A 21,916-nucleotide genomic window follows, 5' to 3' on the forward strand; every position below is an offset into this window, starting at 1 on the left:
TGGTATCCTTTTTAGATTCCAGTCCCCTTGAGTTATGACAACTTCAAGTTCTCATTGAGAATAAATAGTCAGAGACTCCATTTAGTTTCTAAAGCCTTTAATGAATATCCTTCGATATGATGACCCCTTAGCTTGAAGTCCAAGGCACTTTGTACAGTGAACAGTTTTAAACCATTGATTAGACCTTGTCTGATTTTGGCTACAACAACACTGCACATATGACCAAAACAAAGCCAAGAACCAGATGGAGATGGAAAGTGGATGACCAAGCAACATATTAGATGTCTGCAATCATTGTCAACAAATCTCAGCTTATACCTGTGTGCACACTGCTAGTCTGATGGTGGGAAAAGAAGTTGGAGAAACTAGGAAATTAATTATTTTCAGCTCAGCAACATCTCTGCATCCACATTCTTGTCAATTTGTATGATCTACCCTTGCAGACTGATAGCCATTTTTAGTGTACAACACTAGGCCTCATTATCCCAAACTAGTAGCCATGTATAGGTTACATGAATTGATCTAAATTTTGCAGGTTGGTAGCTGTTTATAGTGTAGCTCTTTTGATTTAATTGACCCAAACTTGCAGCCCAGTGTGGTACTGAAAGATATAGAGCAGGAAGGATTCCGTTTCAATTATTAATCTGTAATGAGTTAGTTGAACCTTAGCAGGGTCAACAATGGAGCATAACTATTTGTCTTGGCATTTTTGGGAGTATAGCAGAAGAAAAGCAGGGTTCCCACTGCTGAGCACTACCCCCTTTTTCATAGTCCCTTTTTCTGCAAGTCATGTCAGTTGGATGAAGATTGAACTTAGCCATGACACTTCTCATGGTTAATGTGGAACACATGGAATGATTCCAGAGCAAGAAAGAGCTTACCAAGGGTGCTAAAAGAGTATTCCCTTTAGGATGACTTGAACATTCCGATAAAATCCAAACAGCATATATGGAGGATAAACACCAGCATAAACTATTTCTGTGCGCTAAAATTCAATGAAATATAGTGGACACATTTGCTCCCAGGCACTGTTAGGAACTAGATTGTAAACCAGGGGATCAATGATCACACATGAGATCAATGAAACCAATTGTTTAATTCCATGGAAACACACATTATCCTGTCCTAAATTGGCAATCAGTAGATGACACAGGATTTGGAGGGCTCATTAGATAATGGGGCCACAGCTTTTCTTATCCCAAAATATAACCCAGTTACCGGGTTCAGAAACATAATCTCCAGTTTTCAACTTCCTTCCCACTTTGCTGACACTTGGTGGGGAACACATTTAGAATTAGATCCCAACCGCTGCTCCCTCACCTAGTTGGCTGATTTCCACATAAGCCTTGGCAGTGATGAGCATCACCAATCCAAGTCTAGTCATTTGATGTCCTCACATACCCACAGTCCTTTGGCACTATGTAGTGATGAAAGGCAGCAGGTCTTGTTTAAGTCCCTTCTCAGTTTGGGAGCCATGGGTCCAACTGTAACACTTCTGTCATTGCTCCAATGAAATTAAACTAATTCATTACGGACCAAGCTGGAAACTGGGATCCACCCTGACTCAGTATTGCACTGGGGAGGCTGTTTGAATTCAGGTTTCAGGACAGTTCTGTACCTTGGTTTTGTCTTAATATAAATGAGTGGCATATATATGATATATATTGTTGCCAGTCAAATAACAGGAAACAACTTGTACAGACACCCTTAATTACCTGCAGAAAGTAGTTCAAATTAGATCTCTGGATAACAGAAGAATGGTACTTATTATAAAAGTAAAATATTGCAAATGCTGGAAATGTGAAATTAAAAAAAACAGAAATGCTGGAAATACTCAGATGTTCTGGCAGTCTTGTGGAGAGGGAAAAAGAGTCAACATTTTGAGTCAAATGTGACTCTTCTTCGGAATGGTATTTTTATTCCGCTTTTAATCAATGTGACTTAGAAGGGATGAAGCATTTTTTAAAATACTTTAGCTGAAGCACTTTTTAAAATACTTTTAAATTTACCATACAGATAAAAAAATAAAAAAAACTCTATGAATCTGACCAAGGTAAGGGTATTTGGATATTGCAAACAGCTTTCCAGACAGTTTACTGAAGGATAATTCTAGCTTTTAAGCCGTGCAAATCTAAACAAGTCAGTGTTATGTAGTCTGCTATAGATTGTTACCTGATTTTCTCTGTGCTGTTAGTCATAGTTTGTCACTGCCTTTATCGTTATCCTGCTTCACAGGTCTGTATCCTTGTTCCTTTCCATGTCATTGGCCTTCTTCATTCATTTGAGATGAAACTGGACACAGGAAGGGATGTGAAACAGGAGGGGTTGCATACCTCATTCGATATACCCCACATCCAGTGTTGATTGTTACTGGACTGAAAGTCAGGAGGAGTGTTTACAGGCCACCTCCAAACAGTTCTCATTGTTCCTCCCAAACACCAAATCTCCTTACCCATGCTTCTATCCTTCATGTAGGTGAAATCCAGTTTCACCACATTGTCTCCTATTTCTCATCCTTTCCCCAGGATCTCAAATCATATCTTTGCCCATGATCATCCTCCCTGCTTTATTTTTCCACTAATGTTTCTATCTATTTTTATCACTTTTCTTCAGATTCCATTTCCCTCTTTCACTCACAACCTCTTTCTATTAGTTTCTCTGAAACTTTTAACTGACTCTCTTCCTTCACAAGTCTCTCTCCTAGCTGGGACAGGATGAAATACCAGATAAGTTTTCCCTCTGATAGATAGTCTCTCTCCTATTTCTATAGTCTCTACTATAAATAAGCCTGATTTTAACTCTAAGTAAATGGGTTTTGAGTGAGTTAAAAGCAGATCCAAATGATTTGTTGCAACAGCTGTTGTCTTTATTTATCAAACTAATGATGTCTGTGCTAGTATGAACTCTCCTGACCCTGCTAACGTCCCAAACTGACCCTCACCAGAAGTCTTCCTGTGCCCTGTATCCAGCCTGTGTTGAGATCCAGAATCAAATGCACCATCTACAAGTCTAATTAATTCCTCCACAGAACACCAAACGAGTCAGCCTCCTTTTTTTCCTTCAGTTCTCTCTCTCTGAAAACTAAGCTTGGTGCCACTAGCATCTCCATCTGTGAAAAATCAGTCTCACATGCTCTTGGTAAGATGGACAAGGTACTCGATACCGGCTTTCCCCTATTAATCCAGTATCTTCCACGAAATCAGAGATTAATATAGAACAGGAGGCTATTTGCCCCATTGTGCTTGTAATAGAGTTTTGAAAGTTTAAATAGTGCTATATCACTTTCACCTTAGCCCAAACAGCACCCCATTAAAAATCCAACTGGAGAAAAAGGTGTAAAGAGGGCACTGTAGGGATTCAGGGGGGGGGGGAGGGGTTGTGGTTGGGGGGTGCTGGAGTGTTTGCAGGGCGCTGGTGATCAGTAAGTGTCAGCTAAATGATGGCGGATATGTTTAATCTTTTAAATGGACTTGGAGAAGGCGTGGGTTAGAGAAGGGTTAAACAGCTATCCTTTCCATTCGTCCTCACCATCCAGAGACTTCAGGAGGTGAGGTAAGTACAAACATGAAGCTAAAGGTCAGATTCCATTGTAATGCCTTCTGGAGTAAGCATATAAACAAGGAACAAGAGTAGGCCATTTGGTCCTTTAAGCCTGCTCCATGATTTAATAAGATCATGGCTGATCTGGTTTTAACCTCAACTCAACATTCCTGCAAACACCCCAATAACCTTACATCCCCTTTGTACTCAAGAATCTATCTACCTCTGTTTTAAATTGTTTAATGATACTGTATCCACTGCCTTTTGAGAAATGACATTCCATAGAAGTTCACAACCCTCTATTAGAAATAAAATCTTCATCTCTATTTTAAATGGATACTTTAAACGATGATCCCTAGTTCTAGATTCTCCCACAAGAGGAAATATCCTTTTCACGTCTACCTTGTCCAGTCCCCTCAGGACTGTTTATGTTGAATTAAGACTCTTTTAAACACTAGAGGATACAGGCTTAGATTGTGTAGCCTTTCCTCATAAAGCAATCTGTTCATTCCAGGTATTAATCTAGCAAGCTTTCTCTGAATTGGTTCCAATACATTAACATTTTTCCATAACTGCAGTGACCACTACTGTACACAGATGTCATCTCTCCAATACCCTATACAACTGAAGCAGAATTTCCTTACTCTTGCATTTAATTCCCCTCCAATAAAACATAACATTCTAAAGGATTTCTTTGTTACTTGCTGTATCTGCATACTACCCTTTTTAGATTTCTTAAATACGGATGGCATGGTGGCTCAGTGGTTAGCACTGCTGCATCACAGCACCAGGGACCAAGGTTCGATTCCAGCCTTGGGTGATTGTCAGTGTGGAGTTTGCACATTCTCTCTGTGCCTGCGTGGGTTTTCTCCGGGTGCTCCGGTTTCCTCCCACAGTCCAAAGATGTGCAGGCCAGGTGAATTGGCTGTGCTAAATTGCCTGTAGTGTTAGGTGCATTAGTCAGAGGGAAATGGGTCTGGGTGGGTTACTCTTTGGAGGGTCGGTGTGGACCTGTTGGACCTGTTTCCACACTGTAGGGCATCTAACCTAAAAAAAATTTGATGTGAATATAGGAAGTATGGTTAGTAAGTTCGCAGCTGACTCCAAAGGTGTGATGCAATGGATAATGAAGAAGGTTATCTCAGAGTATAACAGGGCCTTGATCAGATGGACCAACCAGCTGAGGAGTCACAGATGGAGTTTAATTTAAACAGAGTGTGAGATGTTGCATTTTGGTAAGGCAAATCAGAGAGTGACTTGTACAATTAATGGTAGGGATTGGGCAGTGTTACCGAGCAAAGGGACCAACGCAGGTTCATAGTTCCTTGAAAGTGGAGTCTCAGGTAGATAAGGTGGTGAAGAAGGCATTTGGCACTCTTGCCTTTATTGGTCAGTGCATTGAGTATAGGAGCTGGGAGGTCATATTGTGGCTATATAGGATATTGATTAGACTATTTTTAGAATACTGTGTTCAATTCTGGTCTCCCTGCTATAGGAAAGATGTTAAACTTGAAAGAGTTCAGAAAAGATTTATAAGAATGTTGCCAGGGTTGGAGTGTTTCAGCTAGAGGGAGAGACTGAATAGGCTGGGACTACTTTCCCCTGGAGTCTCGGAGGGCGAGGTATGACTTTAGAGAGATTTATAAAATCATGAGGGGCATGGATAGGGTGATTAGCCAAGGTCTTTTTCTCAGAGTAGGGGAATCCAAAACTAGAGGGCGTAGGTTTAAGTTGAGAGGGAAATGATTTTAAAGGGATTGAGAGACAACATTTTCACACAGAGGGTAGTGAATGTACAGAGCAAGCTGCCAGAGGAATTGGTGGAGGTGGGTACAATTATAACATTTAAAAGGCATTTGGATGGGTACATGAGAAGGAAGGATTTAGAGAGATTTGGGCCAAATGCTAGCAAAGGGAACTAGATTGGGTTCAGATATCTGGTTGGCATGGATGAGTTGGGCTGAAGGGTCTGTTTCTATGCTGTGTGACTCTATGACTAGGATACCTCAGATACCCCTCAGCATGCATCTCAGAGCTCTGCACACTCACCATTTAGAGAATATGCTTCTATTTATTCTTTCTGTCATGATGGATACTTTCATATTTTCCCACATTATACTCCATTTGCCTTATCTTTGCCAACTCACTTAACACACCTGTAGCCCTTTTTTAGCTTCCTTATGTCGTCTTCACAACTTATATCCCTCAGTCTCATCATCTGTAGTCACATATGAAGAATGGGGCATGGCTAGGGGTTTGGGAGGTTGTCAATGCCTTTGGTTCCTGTATTCTATGCCCCACTCCCTCATCTTCACCCCACTCCTGGAGAGAAGCAGGGGAAATGCAGCAAGACGGGACTTCATAACGAAAGGATGCACCATACTGTTGACCACTCTGGTTGAAGCTAATTTTTCACACAATGTGTGAGAGTCTATTGCCAGCCCTGGACAGTTTAACAGCTGAGTAATACTGAAGAAGCAAATCCATCACCATTATACTGATATAAAATTAATACAGATACTGATAAATAGTCCCTCTGGGGTTTCAACATTCTTCTCCGAGTTAGTCAGGTTAACCTTTCATTTTGTCTTCTTGAGAAAAGAATGAGGCATTGCAAAGGCAAGGTGCGACTACATTTGTTTTGATGCCCAGGATTGACCTGTTTCTGTGCTGTAAATTCTATGTAATTTCTAAGTAGCAGTCTCTCTTCTTTAAAAAAAAACATGTTTTGAAAGGGTCATTTCTCTCCTTGTCTAATACACACAAACAGTGCTGGGACACCGCTCCTTGTTTCGCCCTATAGGCTGGCAGACAAGAATTTTGCATAAAATCAAACTTTCTGTTAGCATTGCATCGCTGGGGAAACAGAAGGATCATTTTGGCTGGCTTTCAAACACAAAGCCAAACTGACCTCGACTGAAAGGCCCTAAGAAAGGTCAAGTACTTTTCTCCTCCCCCTGTTGCTCCTGGTGTGGTTGTGATTTTCTCATCAGGAATCACTCCTGTTTTGTTAGGTTGCATCTGGACAAGCCAACCAGTTAACCCATTTTGTTGCTTTGTTTTTTTGGTTGACGTTTGGCTCCGGAACACCAGGGAGAAATCTCTACCCAACAGAGGAGGTCAGCTGTGAAATTTGTGATATCCACTTTCACCACTGTACTGGAGCATTGGTCAGCCTGGATCATGGGCTCAAATTCTGTACTGGGATTGGAAGCCACAGGCTCCTAAATGTGACCAAACCAGATAAGCTGGTGCCAAGCTTAAAGCAGGCAGGAGTATGCTGATAGCTGCACCCACCAGTGAAGAGGCTTGTGTTGTGCTTTATTCAGTTATATATATTCTTTGTTTATATGTGTATTTCTTCTTCCCTTTAAAAGAAAATCATGGTTTTGGCAACAGGCAGTGACAGGAAGGCTCCTCTCTCCTAGTGATGGCTGCAGGTTTTGCTATTGTTTGAAGAAGACCCACATTTCAGCCCCTTTGAGAAGGCAATCCTTATTTCTGCTCCACGCCAGCAAATCCCTCACCCAGCACATTCAGTCTCCTTGTTTCAGAACTGAACCTGTTCCTATCTTTTTTGCCTCATCTGGCAGCATCTTGAAAGGAGTTGAAGGGTGGGGTCTGTGTAGCAGAGGAGCAGCGGAGAGAGAGTGTCAGCACCCCAAGGGGAAGAAAGAGGGTAAAAGGCAGTTCTGAGTAAGATGAAAGCTCTGGTCCTATATGCCTGTAACCCCATCTTTCTGTTCATAGAGCCAAAGTGAAGGGTGGATTGGGGGGGCTTGGGAGGGAAGTGTTAGGGGAAAAATAAATCACTCCTGGTCCAAAGTTCAGGGCCCTAACAACTGCTGGAACTGGTGCAAGGAGTTGGGAAGGAGGGGGAGCTGAGTCCCAGCTGGCTGTCAGAGCGCTGGGAGTCACCATGTGTACTGCCAGCTTCAGTGATGGCGCTGAGGATCTGCTGCTGCTGTTGCTGCAGGGTGTCAGCGATCAGTCTTGGCAGGGCGTGGAAGCTGCTGGTCAGTCCCTCCAACTTGTTCTCCAGGCTCATTATCTGCTTCTCCAGGTCTTCACCTCGATCGTTCAGCTCTGTGATTAGGTCATACATGATCGTCTGCATCTGTGTTGCACATATACAATAAAAACAGTGAAATTTAGTTTGGAATGACCAGCATGCTTCCTACCTTCACCAATGCTGCTTCACCAAAATCACAAACTCCTAACTCCTTAACATCACCCATCTCTGCCCCTTCCTTATTCAGTCTGCAATAGAAACCCTCATTAATGGACTCAGGCTAGTTCATTGCTTCTACGGTCAGTATGCTAACTTCTGTAACTGTGGGTCATCCAAACTTCTGTTTCCCATATCCTAAATCGCACAATATCCCATCCACCCAACCCTCACAGGTCTAAAACAAAAACAAATTTCGAGGGAAACTTATCAGGTTGGCAGCATCTGTGGAGAGAAAGCAGAGTTAAAGTTTTAGGTCCAGTGACCCTTCTTCAGAACTGATGATAGCTCAGAAAGGTTAGTATATATACTGAAGACAGAGTGGGGTGAGGGAGGAGTAAACAATGGGTGGAGATGGAGCCCAGAGGGAGAGAGAAAAGCACTTGTGCAGACAAAGGAATGGGTAGAGGTCAGCCTGGGAGAATCATGGCTGCTAATGGGGACCATCAGTAGCTGACAATGGGTTGTATGTGGTAGCAGCCCATGTGATGACAAGGCTTGGTCGTGAGGGTTGAGGTAAGGATGAAGGAAAAAATTCTCAAGTTCTACAATTACTGCACTTGGTGTTGAGTCTGGAAGGCTGCAGGCTACCCAAGCAGAAAATGAGATGCTATTCTCCCAGCTTGCACTGAGCTTCATTGGAGCACTACAGCAAGCCCAAGATAGAGATGTTGGCCAGGGAACACGGTGGTGTGTTGAAATGGAAATTCACGGTCATGTTTGCAGAAATAACTGGTCATCCAGTTTGCATGTCATCTCTCCAATGTAGAGAAGACCACATTGTGAGTAAAAAATACAATAGACTACACTGAGTGAAGTGCAAGTAAATCACTGCTTTACCTGGAAGGTGTGTCTGGGGTTTTGGATTGTGAACAGGGCAGAAGAACACAGGCAGGCATTGCACCATCTGTGACTGCATGGGAAGGTGCCATGGGGGTGTGGGAAAGTGTTGCAGTGGATGATGAGTGGACCAAGTTGTCCCAAAGGTAATGGTCCCTGTGGTAGGCTGACAAGAGAGGGGAAAGGAATATGTGTCTCGTTGTGGTACCCAGCTGGAGGTGACGCAAATGGCAGTTAATCATCCTTTGGATGTGGATGCTGTGGGTAGTAAGTGAGGACCAGGGGACCCTGTCACTGTTGTGGGAGGGAGAAGAATGAGGGCTGAAGTGTGAGAGATGGGTTGGATATAACTGAAGGCCCTGTCAACCATAGTGATGGGGAATCCTCAGTTAAGGAAGAAGGTGGACATCTTGGAAGCCCCCTTGTAGAAGTTGGCATCATCAACACAGATGTGACGGCGATGGAGGATCCGGGAGAATGGAATAAAGTCTCTACAATAGGTACCTGTGGGAGTTGGTGGGTTTGTCGTGGATATTTACACCATTCTGAGGAATGATCACTCCAAACGTTAACACTGATTTCTCTCCACAGATGCTGCCAAACCTGTGGAGCTTTTCCAGCAATTTCTGTTTTTGTTTCTGATTTACAGCATCTGCAGTTCTTTTGGTTTTTTTTGTAGTGGATATTGGTGGCCAGCTTATCCCCAGAAATGGACACAGAGATGTTGAGGAAAGGAAGGGAGGAGTCAGAGATGGACCAGGTGAAGGTAAGAGCAGAGTAAAAATTGGAAGTGAAAGTGATAAACTTTCCTAATTCCAGAGTGAGGGAAGCAGCACTGATACTGTCATCAATCCACTGGAGAAAGAGTTGTGGGGAAGGGATTGAATAGGACTGGAACGAGGAATGTTCCACATATCCCACAAGGAGACAGGCATAACTGGGACCAATGTGAGTATCCATGGCCACACCTCTGACCCGAAGATATTGAGAGAAGTTAAAGAGGCAGTTGTTCAAAGTGAGGGTGTGCTCAGCTAGGTGGAGGAATGGGACAGGTCAGGCCCTTTTTTTTCCAGGAAAAAGCAGTGAGCCCCAAGACAATCCTGGTGGGGAATGGACATGTAAAGGGATTACATGTCCATGCTGAAGAGGAGGTAGCTGGAGCCCCCAAACTGGAAGCTTTGAAACTGACTTAAAGTTTCAGAAAAATCATGGATATAAATGGGAAGGGACTGGCCAAGTGGGGAAAAAAATTGAGTCAAGGTAGAAAGAGATGAGTTCTGTGGGGATTTTGGGAAGGAGGTAGAAACCACCTGTGCAGGGTTGAGGGCAGACTATAAGCTTGGAGGCAATGGGGTGAGATCATCAGATAGAATGAGGCTAGTGACCATTGTGGACATGCCTCACACTGATATCTGGTCTGGCAAAACTGCAGTTTTTAATTTTTCAACCTCCTGGTCAAACCCCTTTATAGTCACACCTCCTTTCTCTGCCCCATAATCCTCTCCTGATTCCTCTAATTTTGAACTCTTGTGTACATGTATTCACTTTCGCTTTGCTTGCTATTCATAGCCATGTCATCATCTACCCAGCTACTAAACTCTGGAATTTCCTTGCTAAACCTCTCTGTCCCCTCCTTTAAGGTGCACCTTAAAACTGATGTCTTTGACTGGGCTTTTGCTCACTTGCCCTAATATCCCCTTATGCAGCTCAGTGTCAAATTTGTTAGATAACATCCTTGTGAAGTGCAATGGCATGCTTTACTAATGTTAAGGGTGCTACATAAATTCAAGTAGCTGTTTCCTGGTGCATTCTAGAACATAACAACATATTATGTAAAAAAAAGTTGTCGTCTCCTCTTATGTTCTACCTAAAGCAATTACCAGAAGGTGTGAGAGCGTTGATAGCATTTGCTGTTTGCCTTTAAGATTTGTAGCCTCTGCAGACTTTACTTGTTTTTTGCCATGAACTGAGTTAAACAGCTTGAGGAATCCTTTCTCCATGAGTAGACTCTGCTGTTGTTGAGCTAGTGATTCTTGACGTAGACTCAGGATCACCAAAGGAAGAAAATTCTCCACTCTTGACACTAAAATTGCCCTATCCGGGCCACAGCAAAAACTTGGAACTTTAAACAAAAGGTGTCGGTTCAATTGGGATAGCCCATTGTAATTCACATTGGAAACCTCATGGTGGCATCATACGCTTATGAAATTAATCAGAGGCCCTGGCTCCTCTTAAACCTGAACACTTCACAACATAGCACCATTAATCTGAGAGGTGGCTAGCAACAGAGAGAAATGGCAACATGCCAGCCACTGCACCGATATATCCTGCTCTGTTGCTGACTCCCTACTGTATATTTCAAATTGTAACTGCCCCCACATTTGTTCCACTTTGCTATAGGTCCCTCCCCTTCCATTGTGTGACCACAAGATCATGAGATATAGGAACAAAATTAGGCCATTCAGTCAATCAAGTCTGTTCCACCATTCGGTCATGGCTGATATGTTTGAGAACCCTATTCTCCTGCTTTGTCCGCGTAACCTTTGATTCCCTTACTAATCAAGAACCAATCTATCTTTGTCTTAAAGAAACTCAATGACTTGGCTTCCACAGCCTTCTGTGGCAATGAATTCCACAGATTCACCACCGTCTGGCTGAAGAAATTCCACCTCATCTCAGTTCTAAAGGGTTGTCCCTTCACTCTGAGTCTGTGCCCTTGGGTCCTAATATCTCCTACTAGTGGAAACATCTTCTCCATTACCACTCTATATGAGACCTCTTGGTATTCTATAAGTTTCAATCAGATTCCCCCTCATCCTTCTAAACTCCGTTGAGTACAAACTCAGAGTCCTCAACCGCTCCTCATATGATAAGCCCTTCATCCCCAGCATCTTTTCTGATAAACCTCCTCTGGACTCCCTCTAATGCCAGCACAACCTGCCATTGAAATGGGGCCCAAAACTGCTCACAATATTCTAAATGTTGTCTGACCAGAGTCTTATATAGCCTCCGCACGTCATCCCTGTTCTTGTATTCTAGCCTTCTTGCATTTGCCTTCCTGAGCACCAACTGAACCTGCATGTTAGTCTTAAGAGAATCCTGAACTATCACACTCAAGTCTCTTTGTGCTTTACCTTTCCAAAGTCTTTCTGCATTTAAAAGAAGTCCATGCCTCCATCCACCTACCAAAGTCTGTAACCTCATATCTTCCCATATAGTATTCCATCTGCCACATCCTTGCCCGCTCTCATAGCCTGTCTAAGTCCCTCTGCAGCCTCCCTGCTTCCTCAGCACACGTCCTTCTGCAAACTTAGCAACAATGCCCTCAGTTCCGTTATCCAGATCGTTAATGTATAACAAGACTAGTTGTGGTCCCAACACTGATCCTTGTGGAACTCTACTAATCACCAGCTACCAACTGGAAAAAGACCGCTTCATCCCCACTCTTTGCTTTCTAATATCAGTCCTCTGCATGTGTCGCAGTCAAGCATCTGTCTCCAATGTGTCTCACTGTACCACTGCTCTCCCCACCATCTGTCTCACTGTACCACTGCTCACCCCCCCATGTGTCTCACTGTACCACTGCTCACCCTCCATCTGTCTCACTGTACCACTGCTCACCACCCCATGTGTCTCACTGTACCACTGCTCTCCCCATCATGTGTCTCACTGTACCACTGCTCACCCCCCATGTGTCTCACTGTACCACTGCTCACCCCCAATGTGTCTCACTGTACCACTGCTCACCACCCCATGTGTCTCACTGTACCACTGCTCTCCCCATCATGTGTCTCACTGTACCACTGCTCACCCCCCATGTGTCTCACTGTACCACTGCTCACCCCCCCATGTGTCTCACTGTACCACTGCTCACCCCACCATGTGTCTCACTGTACCACTGCTCACCCCTCCATGTGTCTCACTGTACCACTGCTCACCCCCCCATGTGTCTCACTGTACCACTGCTCACCCCACCATGTGTCTCACTCTACCACTGCTCACCCCCCCATGTGTCTCACTGTACCACTGCTCTCCCCACCATGTGTCTCACTGTACCACTGCTCACCCCTCCATGTGTCTCACTGTACCACTGCTCACCCCCCATGTGTCTCACTGTACCACTGCTCACCCCCCATGTGTCTCACTGTACCACTGTCCACCCCCCCATGTGTCTCACTGTACCACTGCTCACCCCCCCATGTGTCTCACTGTACCACTGCTCACCCCTCCATGTGTCTCACTGTACCACTGCTCACCCCCCATGTGTCTCACTGTACCACTGCTCACCCCCCATGTGTCTCACTGTACCACTGTCCACCCCCCCATGTGTCTCACTGTACCACTGCTCACCCCCCCATGTGTCTCACTGTACCACTGTCCACCCCCCCATGTGTCTCACTGTACCACTGTTCACCCTCCATCTGTCTCACTGTACCACTGCTCACCCCACCATGTGTCTCACTGTACCACTGCTCACCCCTCCATGTGTCTCACTGTACCACTGTCCACCCCCCCATGTGTCTCACTGTACCACTGTCCACCCCCCCATGTGTCTCACTGTACCACTGTTCACCCTCCATCTGTCTCACTGTACCACTGCTCACCCCACCATGTGTCTCACTGTACCACTGCTCACCCCACCATGTGTCTCAGTGTACCACTGCTCACCCCTCCATGTGTCTCACTGTACCACTGCTCACCCCCCCATGTGTCTCACTGTACCACTGCTCACCCCACCATGTGTCTCACTGTACCACTGCTCACCCCCCCATGTGTCTCACTGTACCACTGCTCTCCCCACCATGTGTCTCACTGTACCACTGCTCACCCCTCCATGTGTCTCACTGTACCACTGCTCACCCCCCATGTGTCTCACTGTACCACTGCTCACCCCCCCATGTGTCTCACTGTACCACTGCTCACCCCCCATGTGTCTCACTGTACCACTGCTCACCCCCCCATGTGTCTCACTGTACCACTGCTCACCCCTCCATGTGTCTCACTGTACCACTGCTCACCCCCCATGTGTCTCACTGTACCACTGCTCACCCCCCATGTGTCTCACTGTACCACTGTCCACCCCCCCATGTGTCTCACTGTACCACTGTTCACCCTCCATCTGTCTCACTGTACCACTGCTCACCCCCCATGTGTCTCACTGTACCACTGCTCACCCCCATGTGTCTCACTGTACCACTGTTCACCCTCCATCTGTCTCACTGTACCACCGCTCACCCCCCCATGTATCTCACTGTACCACTGCTCACCCCCCCCATGTGTCTCAGTGTACCACTGCTCACACTCCCCATGCATCTCACTGTACCACTGCTCACCCCCCCCATGTGTCTCAATGTACCACTGCTCACCCCTCCATGTATCTCACTGTACCACTGATCACCCCCCCCCCATGTGTCTCAGTGTACCACTGCTCACACCCCCCATGCATCTCACTGTACCACTGCTCACCCCCCCCATGTGTCTCAATGTACCACTGCTCACCCCTCCATGTATCTCACTGTACCACTGATCACCCCCCCCATGTGTCTCACTGTACCACTGCTCACCCCCCCATGTGTCTCACTGTACCACTGCTCACCCCTTCATGTATCTCACTGTACCACTGCTCACCCCCCATGTGTTTCACTGTACAACTGCTCACCCCACCATGTGTCTCACTGTACCACTGCTCACCCCTTCATGTATCTCACTGTACCACTGCTCACCCCCCCATGTGTCTCACTGTACCTCTGCTCACCCCTCCATCTGTCTCACTGTACCACTGCTCACCCCCCCATGTGTCTCACTGTACCTCTGCTCACCCCCCCATCTGTCTCACTGTACCACTGCTCATCCCCATGTGTCTCACTGTGCCACTGCTCACCCCATCCATGTGTCTCACTGTACCACTGCTCATCCCCATGTGTCTCACTGTGCCACTGCACACCCCTCCATGTGTCTCACTGTACCACTGTTCACCCCCATTTGTCTCACTGTACCACTGCTCACCCCCCCATGTGTCTCACTGTACTGCTGCTCACCCCTCCATGTGTGTCACTGTACCACTGCTCACCCCCCATGTGCCTCACTGTACCACTGCTCACCCTCCCATGTGTCTCACTGTACCAGTGCTGACCCTCATGTGTCTCACTGAACCACTGCTCACCCCCCCATGTGTCTCACTGTACCACTGCTCACCCCCCATGTGTCTCACTGTACCACTGCTCACCCCTCCATCTGTCTCACTGTACCACTGCTCACCCCCCCATGTATCTCACTGTACCACTGCTCACCCCCCCATGTGGGTCACTATACCACTGCTGACCCTCATGTGTCTCACTGTTCCACTGCTCACCCTTCATGTGTCTCACTGTACCACTGTTCACCCTCCATCTGTCTCACTGTACCACTGCTCACCCCCCCATGTATCTCACTGTACCACTGCTCACCCCACCATGTGTCTCACTGTACCACTGCTCACCCTCCATGTGTTTCACTGTACCACTGCTGACCCGCCCATGTGTCTCACTGTACCACTGCTCACCCCCCCATGTGTCACACTGTACCACTGCTCACCCCCCCATGTGTCTCACTGTACCAATGCACACCCCCCCCATGTGTCTCACTGTACCACTGCTCACCCTCCATGTGTTTCACTGTACCACTGCTGACCCGCCCATGTGTCTCACTGTACCACTGCTCACCCCCCCATGTGTCTCACTGTACCACTGCTCACCCCCAATGTGTCTCACTGTACCACTGCTCACCCGCCCATGTGTCTCACTGTACCACTGCTCTCCCCACCATGTGTCTCACTGTACCACTGCTCTCCCCACCATGTGTCTCACTGTACCACTGCTCTCCCCCCATGTGTCTCACTGTACCACTGTTCACTCCCGATGTGTCTCACTGTACCACTGCTCACCTCCCCATGTGTCTCACTGTACCATTGCTCAGCCCCCATGTGTCTCACTGTACCACTGCTCACCCGCCCATGTGTCTCACTGTACCATTGCTCAGCCCCCCATGTGTCTCACTGTACCACTGCTCACCTCCCCATGTGTCTCACTGTACCATTGCTCAGCCCCCATGTGTCTCACTGTACCACTGCTCACACCCCATGTGTCTGACTATACCGCTGCTCACCCCATGTGTCTCACTGTACCACTGCTCACCCCACCATGTGTCTCACTGTACCACTGCTCACCCCTCCATGTGTCTCACTGTACCACTGCTCACCCCCCCATGTGTCTCACTGTACCACTGCTCACCCCACCATGTGTCTCACTCTACCACTGCTCACCCCCCCATGTGTCTCACTGTACCACTGCTCTCCCCACCATGTGTCTCACTGTACCACTGCTCACCCCTCCATGTGTCTCACTGTACCACTGCTCACCCCCCATGTGTCTCACTGTACCACTGCTCACCCCCCATGTGTCTCACTGTACCACTGTCCACCCCCCCATGTGTCTCACTGTACCACTGCTCACCCCCCCATGTGTCTCACTGTACCACTGCTCACCCCTCCATGTGTCTCACTGTACCACTGCTCACCCCCCATGTGTCTCACTGTACCACTGCTCACCCCCCATGTGTCTCACTGTACCACTGTCCACCCCCCCATGTGTCTCACTGTACCACTGCTCACCCCCCCATGTGTCTCACTGTACCACTGTCCACCCCCCCATGTGTCTCACTGTACCACTGTTCACCCTCCATCTGTCTCACTGTACCACTGCTCACCCCACCATGTGTCTCACTGTACCACTGCTCACCCCTCCATGTGTCTCACTGTACCACTGTCCACCCCCCCATGTGTCTCACTGTACCACTGTCCACCCCCCCATGTGTCTCACTGTACCACTGTTCACCCTCCATCTGTCTCACTGTACCACTGCTCACCCCACCATGTGTCTCACTGTACCACTGCTCACCCCACCATGTGTCTCAGTGTACCACTGCTCACCCCTCCATGTGTCTCACTGTACCACTGCTCACCCCCCCATGTGTCTCACTGTACCACTGCTCACCCCACCATGTGTCTCACTGTACCACTGCTCACCCCCCCATGTGTCTCACTGTACCACTGCTCTCCCCACCATGTGTCTCACTGTACCACTGCTCACCCCTCCATGTGTCTCACTGTACCACTGCTCACCCCCCATGTGTCTCACTGTACCACTGCTCACCCCCCCATGTGTCTCACTGTACCACTGCTCACCCCCCATGTGTCTCACTGTACCACTGCTCACCCCCCCATGTGTCTCACTGTACCACTGCTCACCCCTCCATGTGTCTCACTGTACCACTGCTCACCCCCCATGTGTCTCACTGTACCACTGCTCACCCCCCATGTGTCTCACTGTACCACTGTCCACCCCCCCATGTGTCTCACTGTACCACTGTTCACCCTCCATCTGTCTCACTGTACCACTGCTCACCCCCCATGTGTCTCACTGTACCACTGCTCACCCCCATGTGTCTCACTGTACCACTGTTCACCCTCCATCTGTCTCACTGTACCACCGCTCACCCCCCCATGTATCTCACTGTACCACTGCTCACCCCCCCCATGTGTCTCAGTGTACCACTGCTCACACTCCCCATGCATCTCACTGTACCACTGCTCACCCCCCCCATGTGTCTCAATGTACCACTGCTCACCCCTCCATGTATCTCACTGTACCACTGATCACCCCCCCCCCATGTGTCTCAGTGTACCACTGCTCACACCCCCCATGCATCTCACTGTACCACTGCTCACCCCCCCCATGTGTCTCAATGTACCACTGCTCACCCCTCCATGTATCTCACTGTACCACTGATCACCCCCCCCATGTGTCTCACTGTACCACTGCTCACCCCCCCATGTGTCTCACTGTACCACTGCTCACCCCTTCATGTATCTCACTGTACCACTGCTCACCCCCCATGTGTTTCACTGTACAACTGCTCACCCCACCATGTGTCTCACTGTACCACTGCTCACCCCTTCATGTATCTCACTGTACCACTGCTCACCCCCCCATGTGTCTCACTGTACCTCTGCTCACCCCTCCATCTGTCTCACTGTACCACTGCTCACCCCCCCATGTGTCTCACTGTACCTCTGCTCACCCCCCCATCTGTCTCACTGTACCACTGCTCATCCCCATGTGTCTCACTGTGCCACTGCTCACCCCATCCATGTGTCTCACTGTACCACTGCTCATCCCCATGTGTCTCACTGTGCCACTGCACACCCCTCCATGTGTCTCACTGTACCACTGTTCACCCCCATTTGTCTCACTGTACCACTGCTCACCCCCCCATGTGTCTCACTGTACTGCTGCTCACCCCTCCATGTGTGTCACTGTACCACTGCTCACCCCCCATGTGCCTCACTGTACCACTGCTCACCCTCCCATGTGTCTCACTGTACCAGTGCTGACCCTCATGTGTCTCACTGAACCACTGCTCACCCCCCCATGTGTCTCACTGTACCACTGCTCACCCCCCATGTGTCTCACTGTACCACTGCTCACCCCTCCATCTGTCTCACTGTACCACTGCTCACCCCCCCATGTATCTCACTGTACCACTGCTCACCCCCCCATGTGGGTCACTATACCACTGCTGACCCTCATGTGTCTCACTGTTCCACTGCTCACCCTTCATGTGTCTCACTGTACCACTGTTCACCCTCCATCTGTCTCACTGTACCACTGCTCACCCCCCCATGTATCTCACTGTACCACTGCTCACCCCACCATGTGTCTCACTGTACCACTGCTCACCCTCCATGTGTTTCACTGTACCACTGCTGACCCGCCCATGTGTCTCACTGTACCACTGCTCACCCCCCCATGTGTCACACTGTACCACTGCTCACCCCCCCATGTGTCTCACTGTACCAATGCACACCCCCCCCATGTGTCTCACTGTACCACTGCTCACCCTCCATGTGTTTCACTGTACCACTGCTGACCCGCCCATGTGTCTCACTGTACCACTGCTCACCCCCCCATGTGTCTCACTGTACCACTGCTCACCCCCAATGTGTCTCACTGTACCACTGCTCACCCGCCCATGTGTCTCACTGTACCACTGCTCTCCCCACCATGTGTCTCACTGTACCACTGCTCTCCCCACCATGTGTCTCACTGTACCACTGCTCTCCCCCCATGTGTCTCACTGTACCACTGTTCACTCCCGATGTGTCTCACTGTACCACTGCTCACCTCCCCATGTGTCTCACTGTACCATTGCTCAGCCCCCATGTGTCTCACTGTACCACTGCTCACCCGCCCATGTGTCTCACTGTACCATTGCTCAGCCCCCCATGTGTCTCACTGTACCACTGCTCACCTCCCCATGTGTCTCACTGTACCATTGCTCAGCCCCCATGTGTCTCACTGTACCACTGCTCACACCCCATGTGTCTGACTATACCGCTGCTCACCCCATGTGTCTCACTGTACCACTGCTTATGCCCCGTGTGTCTCACTGTACCACTCCTCAGCCCCCCATGTGTCTCACTGTACAACTACTCACTTCCCATGTGTCTCACTGTACCGCTGCTCACCCCCCCATGTGTCTCACTGTCTCACTCCTCACCCCCCAATGTGTCTTACTGTACCACTCCTCACCCCCTACGTATCTCACTATACCACTGCTCACCCCCCCGTGTCTCACTGTACCATTCCTCACCTCCTACGTATCTCACTGTACCACTGCTCACCCCCCACATGTCTCACTGTACCACTGCTTACCCCCCACATGTCTCACTGTACCACTGCTTACCCCCCCACATGTCTCACTGTACCACAGCTCACTTCCAATGTCTCACTGTACCACTCCTCACACCCCATGTATCTCATTGTACCATTCTTCACCCCCCATGTGTCTCACTGTACCACTCCTCAGCCCCCCCATGTGTCTCACTGGACAACTGCTCACTTCCCATGTGTCTCACTGTACCGCTGCTCATCCCCATGTGTCTCACTGTACCAATGCTCACACTCCATGTGTCTCACTGTACCACTGCTCACCCCCCCCATGTGTCTCACTGTACCACTGCTCACCCCCCATGTGTCTCACTGCACCACTACTCACACCCCCATGTGTCTCACTGTACCACTGCTCACACACCCCCATGTGTCTCAATGTACCACTGGTCACCCCCCCCATGTGTCTCACTGTACCATTGCTCACCCATGTGTATCACTGCACCACAGCTCACCCGCCCATGTGTCTCACTGTACGGCTGCTCACCCCCCCATGTGTCTCACTGTACCACTGCTCACCCTCCATGTGTCTCACTGTACCACTGCTCACTTCCCATGTCTCACTGTACCACTCCCCACCCCCCAATGTGTCTTACTGAAACGCTCCTCGCCCCTCACTCCCCACGTGTCTCACTGTGGCACTGCTGACCCCCTTGTGTCTCACTGTACCAATGCTCACTTCCCATGTCTCACTGTACCACTGCTCACCTCCCATGTGTCTCACTGTACCACTGGTCACTTCCCATGTGTCTCACTCTACCACTGGCACTCCATGTGTGTGTCACTGAACCATTATCCCTCCAAATGCATGTCTCATCTACCACTGGTATGCCATGTGGTTCTCATGCCACCATTGCCCTCCATGCATATCTCAAGCCACCATTGCCCTCCATGCATATCTCACGCCACCATTGCCCTCCATGCATGTCTCACTGAACCACTGCCCCCCATGCGTGACTCACTGAACAACCGGCCCCCCGCCAATGCGTGTCTCACTCTACCCCTGGCCCCCCCATGCATGTCTCACTCTACCCCTAGCCCCCCACCATGCATGTCTCACTCTATCACTGGCATTCCATGTCTGTCTCACTCTACCATTGCCCTCCACGCGTGTTTCACTCTACCACTAACTCTCCATGTGTGTCTCACTCTATCACTGACACTCCATGCGTGTCTCTCTCTCTATCACTGGCACTCCGTGTTTGTCTCACTCTACCACTGGCACTCCATGCGTGTCTCACTCTACCACTGATACTCCATGCGTATCTCACTCTACCACTGACACTCCATGCGTGTCTCACTCTACCATTGCCCTCCATGCGTGTCTCACTATACCATTGGCACTCCATGTGTGTCTTACTCTACCACTGGCACTCCATGTGTGTCTCATTCTATCATTGGCCTCCATGCGTGTCTCACTCTACCACTGGCACTCCATGCGTGTCTCACTCTACCATTGCCTTCCATGCGTGTCTCACTCTACCACTGACACTCCATGCGTGTCTCACTCTACCATTGCCCTCCATGCGTGTCTCACTCTACCATTGCCCTCCATGCGTGTCTCACTCTACCACTGACACTCCATGCGTGTCTCACTCTACCACTGACACTCCATGCGTATCTCACTCTACCATTGCCCTCCATGCGTATCTCACTCTACCATTGCCCTCCATGCGTGTCTCACTCTACCATTGCCTTCCATGCGTGTCTCACTCTACCACTGACACTCCATGCGTGTCTCACTCTACCACTGACACTCCATGCGTATCTCACTCTACCATTGCCCTCCATGCGTGTCTCACTCTACCATTGCCTTCCATGCGTGTCTCACTCTACCACTGGCACTCCATGCGTATCTCACTCTACCACTGACACTCCATGCGTGTCTCACTCTACCACTGGCACTCCATATGTGTCTCATTCTACCACTGACACTCCATGTGTGTCTCACTCTACCACTGACCTCCATTTGTCTCACCCTACCACTGGCACCCCCATGCGTGTCTTACTCTACCACTGGCACTCCATGTGTGTCTTACTCTACCACTGACACGACATGTCTGTACCACTGTACCAATGGACACCCCATGCCTCTCTCACTCTACCACTTTCACTCTATGCATATCTCACTTTACCACTGGCACCCCCATGCGTGTCTCACTCTACCACTGACACTCCATGCATGTCTCACTCTACCATTGCCCTCCATGCGTGTCTCACTCTAACATTGCCCTCCATGTGTGTCTCACTCTACCACTGGCACTCCATGCATATCTCACTCTACCACTGTCACTCCATGTGTGTCTCACTCTACCACTGACTCTCCATGTGTGTCTCACTCTACCACTGACTTTCCATATGTGTTTTACTCTACCACTGACACGCCATGCGTGTCTTACTTTACCACTGGCACTCCATGTGTGTCTCACTCTACCACTGGCACTCCATGTGTGTCTCACTCTACCACTGACTCTCCATGTGTGTCTCACTCTACCACTGACTTTCCATATGTGTTTTACTCTACCACTGACACGCCATGCGT

At 48.7% G+C, this 21,916-nt stretch overlaps 1 protein-coding gene across 1 annotated transcript in view; it reads right to left on the reverse strand.

The window, feature by feature from the left end:
- Positions 1 to 80: 80 nt before the first annotated feature.
- The window catches only part of LOC140453938 (small conductance calcium-activated potassium channel protein 3-like), a 131,428-nt gene continuing 109,592 nt past the window's right edge, over positions 81 to 21,916 (reverse strand). Inside the window, 1 exon segment of the mRNA XM_072548799.1 lies at positions 81 to 7,657. Coding sequence (XP_072404900.1) covers positions 7,376 to 7,657 — 282 coding nt within the window. The 3' untranslated portion in view covers positions 81 to 7,375.

This window comes from Chiloscyllium punctatum, chromosome 28 (genome assembly GCF_047496795.1).
Source record: "Chiloscyllium punctatum isolate Juve2018m chromosome 28, sChiPun1.3, whole genome shotgun sequence".
NCBI lineage: Eukaryota > Metazoa > Chordata > Chondrichthyes > Orectolobiformes > Hemiscylliidae > Chiloscyllium > Chiloscyllium punctatum.